At 46.5% G+C, this 5,201-nt stretch overlaps 1 protein-coding gene across 4 annotated transcripts in view; it reads left to right on the forward strand.

Annotated features, from left to right (window-relative positions):
* Positions 1–870: 870 nt before the first annotated feature.
* The window catches only part of Meis1 (Meis homeobox 1), a 132,934-nt gene continuing 128,603 nt past the window's right edge, over positions 871–5,201 (forward strand). The window contains exons 1-2 of one of the 4 annotated variants that reach the window (XM_033764424.1): positions 871–1,687; positions 3,514–3,740. In XM_033764424.1, the coding sequence (XP_033620315.1) occupies positions 1,676–1,687; positions 3,514–3,740 (239 nt within the window). In that variant the 5' untranslated portion in view covers positions 871–1,675. The remainder of the gene's footprint in view (positions 1,688–3,513; positions 3,741–5,201) is intronic. The other 3 variants (XM_010609725.3, XM_033764418.1, XM_010609723.3) reach the window with 3 other exon arrangements.

The following is a 5,201-nucleotide window of genomic DNA, read 5'->3' on the forward strand; positions in this document are numbered from 1 at the left end:
CTGGGCGCACGGCTGCCTCGCCCGGAGCGGGTTAAGGACGGAGGCTGTCTCCCCGCGGCTCTGCTCTCCGACCTGGCTCGGCCAGCCTGCGAGGTCTGGGCTGCTCGGAGCTCGCCTCGGGTTTCGCTTTCCGGCGATCATAAATAGCTTGGTGTTTGTAAACAGGCGCTGGGGGCACATTCCCAGAGCTCAGCGCATTGTTCCCTCCCTTCCTCTCTCACTCCGTGCCGGGCGCCGGGGTTGAGGATGGAGCTGTCGGGGCGAGGAGGTGGGGGCGTCCAGACCCAAAGTGACAAAATGCAAGCATTTCCTGTCCTCTGTCCGGGCGTCCACCTCTGACAGCGAAAAACTCTAAGCTGGGTCTGCAGAAAGCTCGAGCTACCTCCGCCCCTAGTTCTCGGGACTCTTAGCAGAGCCTTTCCCAGCCTAGCTCCGGCTCCTCTTCTCCTCGCTCCCTGTTTGACTTTTCTCGTGGGGGCGTCCAGTTCTGAAAATCCAGTACTTTGCGCATCACCCACCTCCCAAGGAAAAAAAATACTGGCAGACCCCAATAATTTCGAGGAAAGTCTTGAAGTCTATGCGCGGAGTCCTGTGCAAAATAACTCCCGCTGCTGCCTGGCCCGCGTTTATTCCCAATTTATTTCAAGAGAGTCCGCTTTGGGGAGAGAGTCTGGAGGGGGAGGGAGAGAAAAGAATGTGGAAAATAAAGCCGGCGGCCGGGTGCTACTGCCTGCGTTTGTGTGCGTGTGCTCGGGTGTGTGGTGTTTGTGCCTGTGCGTGCGGTTTAATGGAGCGCCTTTCTGCCTCTCCAGTGCGTACAGAGCTCGCTTCGCGCACCCACCCCTGCGGAGAAGCCTACTTGCTGCAGCCCAATGCATTGTGTAAGACGCGACCTGTTATGGCCACCACTACTTCCGGGTTCTAGCATTCTGGTCGGAATCCACCTCTCCGCCTGTGCAACACACACTTTACACACGCACGGGGACTGCAAGCGGACAGCATCGATCGTGGCTCCTTTAAGACAAACTCAGACAGACATTTTTTTTAACCCTCCTTCTCTAATCTCCCTCCAGTGCAGCAGTTGCAAAGACGGAGAGAGAGGGAGAGAAAGAGAAAGAGCGAGAGAAGAGAGAAACTGATTAGGAATTAGGACTGATTCAAGGGAAGCGAGAGCTAGGGCTTTGTGCATTTGAATATTAGCATTTGAGGTGTTCTGACCAGAAGAAGACAGAGCGGATGATCATTCATTCACCACGTTGACAACCTCGCCTGTGATTGACAGCTGGAGTGGCAGAAAGCCATGAGATTTGGTAGTTGGGTCTGAGGGGCGCTCTTTTTTTTTTTTAAACTGATTTTTTGGGGAGAGAAAATCTGCTCCCCCCCTCTTTTTTTTCTTTTTGCCCCCGCTGCTGTCTTGGAAACGGAGCGCTTTTATGCTCAGTGACTCCGGCGCTTGGCTTCAGGTCCGGTAGACCGAAGATCTGGGACAAGTAGCTCACATTGCTGGAGACGTTAAGGGATTTTTCGTCGTGCTTTTTTTTTTTTTTTGTTTTTTTTTTTTTTTTTTTTTTTTTTTTTTTTTTTCCCCGGGGAAGTTTGCATACTTGTTTCTTTTCACACTGGCCTTAAAGAGGATATATTAGAAGTTGAAGTAGGAAGGGAGCCAGAGAGGCCGATGGCGCAAAGGGTACGTATTAAAAACAATTGTGGAACTCAAATATGAGATTAAATTGAAACGTGGCTGAAAGACACTGTTAAAAAGTTTCCTTTTTCATTCTCTCATTTTGAATGAGGCTTCTAAAACAGTGGCCTAAAGAAGAGAGGGTTTATTTAATGCATCTGTAGACGTATATATATTACTTATAGTTGTTGATTCACATAATCAAGTTTTCTACAGATTCCTAATCAACAGCTATATAAATAAAAATATAAACTCGAGCAATCATTTGTTTAAAAAAGTGCTAGATACAAAATACTTTAATTTGAGCATCCAGGGATCAGAAGTTTGAAGATATGTTTAAACTAAACATCTAGAAACTTCTGATATGTTATTGATTATGGTCATCTTTAATATCATTTGAAGTATTTAGCTTTTTAAAGGAAATAGCTGTCATAATGCACTGTGTGTGGGTTTTTTGGTTAAAAAAACTTTCAGCTTTTAAAAGTAATTTTAGTTTGCCTGGATTTTTATGCAAGCCAATGCTTTTCAAGTTTTTATTAAGATAAGTCCTGTACTAATTGGATACTAAGCACATAGCTACTCACTTTTAAAATGCAATACTAATTTCCCCAATATTTCTATTTGAATGGAAATGTAGTGAGAGTAAAGTGAGACAATGACAACCCAACTGGGGTAGTTTCTTAAAGAAAGGGGGTCTACAAAAAAGCCTTCCTTGCATAATTTGTGTCCTGGCCCTCAAAGCCCTGTTTGCAAAAGAAAGTTACTAGGCTGACACATTTTTCTTTACTCCTTTGGTTCAGGCAAATGTCAGCGTTCTTCCAAACTCTTTTCACACCTCTGGCTTTAGGAGATGAAAGTGGCAATTCCTTTTTTCTTTGAAAATCATTTCACTATAGGCACCTTCAAATCTTGGGAAAAGACCTTGCCTGGAATGAAGCAATTTAAAAAACCTAAGTAGCTAAACTAGCACAAAAAATGATGGCAATATGAAAGTAGTTTTTCTGGATGAGAAAGATGGGGCATTGTATGTGCATTTGGTTTTGAATTTGCTTTAGAACCTAATGAGTAACATTTGCCTCATTGATTTGTAGTCTGGGTGAAAGTTTATAAGTTTTTTATTAAAAAAAATACTAACTGCTTCAATTATAGATTTTCTTTAACTTGGGGGGGGTACCCAATTCTGCATTTGGCTGTAAGGTAAGGGAAAGCTATCTTTATTTGAATTTCATTTATAAGGGAATCAGTTTGTTTTGTATGATTTAGCAGAATTTGTCTTGGAAAGCAAAGAAGATGTAGTGTCTTGCCGGACTGCCCAGCCCCACGCTGGCAGGGAAATAAAATGAGAAGCCTGCCTGAATTCACGTGCTTGGTGGAGCTGTTCCATAGTAACTTTTTTTTTTTTTTTTTTTTTTTTTAATTCCCGCTGATGTGAAGGGGCTGTGAAACTAGGCGGGTTTGCTGCACTGTCCTGGCATGTTTTGTTATTGCGATTTCCTCCTCTAGAGACGTGCACGTTTTTACCTTCCGCCCTCTGGGAGAATGCCTCTTTCTTCCCTTCTTTCTTCCTTCCTTCCTTGCCAAAGGATTCTGAATTTCTGAACTAGCTGATAGGGGTACAAGTTAGGGCAAGAAGCTTTATCTCGGTGGAGTCTTATGAGAACCCTAGAAATTTCACTTTAATTTTATTTTAAAAATAGAAGTCTCAACTTTAAAGATGCAAGGCCACCGAAATCCGGGTTGAAGGACCCAGCTGGACTGACCTTACATAAGCTTGGAGCCCTGCCTCTCCCGTTTGCCTTCTGAGCCTTCTTTCTCTCCCGTTTGTCATGCAGTACGACGACCTACCCCATTACGGGGGCATGGATGGAGTAGGCATCCCCTCCACGATGTACGGGGACCCGCATGCCGCCAGGTCCATGCAGCCGGTCCACCACCTGAACCACGGGCCTCCTCTGCACTCGCATCAGTACCCGCACACGGCTCATACCAACGCCATGGCCCCCAGCATGGGATCCTCCGTCAATGACGCTTTAAAGAGAGATAAAGATGCCATTTATGGGTAGGTACAAATGAGCAGCAGTTAGAGTTGAGATGCGATGCTTTCCCTATTTCCCCGCGCCCCTGGTAACAGGAAAAGTCAGACCTCTCTGGATTGGAGGTCCATAGCTGGTGACTATTCATTCACATTCACATTGTATGGAAAATTGGGGGAGGCGGCCTTCGGTCCTGCGCTCCCCATTTCCATTCCCACTCTGCGCGGTGCTCAGCGGTCGGCTTCACTGCCTCCTCCTCGGTGGTCGCCAAGGGGTCCCAGCCCGGGAGAAGTTGTCTGAAGGTTCCACATCCCCTTTCAGCCTCCGATTCAGGGGATCCGAGTCCTTCCTTGCTCGACTTGGCTCCGGAGCGCTGGGGGTTTCAAAACGTAGGCGCCTTTGTGTTGGAACGAAACTTTTAGTTTAAGGGAAAATCTTTTAAGCCACTGATTGTTCTGACTTGCTAAGTTTACTCAGCAACCGTATGCTGCCTCTGCCACTGCACAATGCAGCCAAGGGAGGACAGTTGCAGGTCAGGCAAGGGGGAACATGTTTTGCATGTAGGGGGTTTGACTACTGAAGTCAAGGAGAGGGGCGCACATTGAATTGTTACAGACGCTAAGAAACTTCTGGTCGTTTTAGCACTTTGTGTTCAAAAGAGAATCCTGCAGGATTTAGCAAGGAGTAAAAGCGGGTGCTCTTCGGCCGGAGGCTTTTGGCCGCTGTTTACAGCGGGTTCTGCCCAGCCATCCGAATAGACCCTGTACTAGTAACAAAACAAAACCAACAAAAAACAAAACAAAACAAAACAAAACAAAACAAAAAAACCCTTTTGAAAGTCACTTGTGCCTACTGTGTGCTGATGAACTTTGGGACCTCTGTTTACTTTGCAGAAACTTTTATTTCTATGTCTTCTTTTTAAAAATCATGCAACACTGACCCTTTTTGGTCGGGGGAAAATCTTTCTGCTTTATCTCCTGGTCCCTTATGCGAGAGCCTGGTTTAAATCCCAGCGTTCTGTTCACAGCGTTAACTGTAAATGGCTTAGACTTTGGGACAGAACATTTGGGGAAGCTCTGAAAAGGACCCCAAACTATTAAATTTCCAGCTGGGCTGTGGGAGCTAATAAAAGACTTGAGACACCTCCTTGGGCATTAGAAGAAGCTTTTTTTTTTTCTTCTTCTTCCTTTTTTTCTGGGCTGAGACAAGCGACATCTAGGCCCTTCACAATACTACTGCTTTGCCACTCCACAGAGACAAAGTGAAAGGCTTGACCGCAGGAACATTTGAAGGAACTTTCTTTGAGAGGTGGTGGGGACATCCTCGAGGGAGGGGAGGACTCAGGGAGCCGAGGAGGGGCAGAGGGCCGCCCGGTAGGGGTCTGGAGGTGCAGCCCTGTGACAGTGGCTCCTGCAGCCGCCCAGGTCCTCTCCTCAAGTTAGCCGGGCGCCTCGGGCTCCAGCGCCCGCCTTGGAGGAGCCCACGCG

This window comes from Fukomys damarensis, unplaced genomic scaffold (genome assembly GCF_012274545.1).
Source record: "Fukomys damarensis isolate Sample0158 unplaced genomic scaffold, DMR_v1.0_HiC HiC_scaffold_2, whole genome shotgun sequence".
Classification (NCBI taxonomy): domain Eukaryota; kingdom Metazoa; phylum Chordata; class Mammalia; order Rodentia; family Bathyergidae; genus Fukomys; species Fukomys damarensis.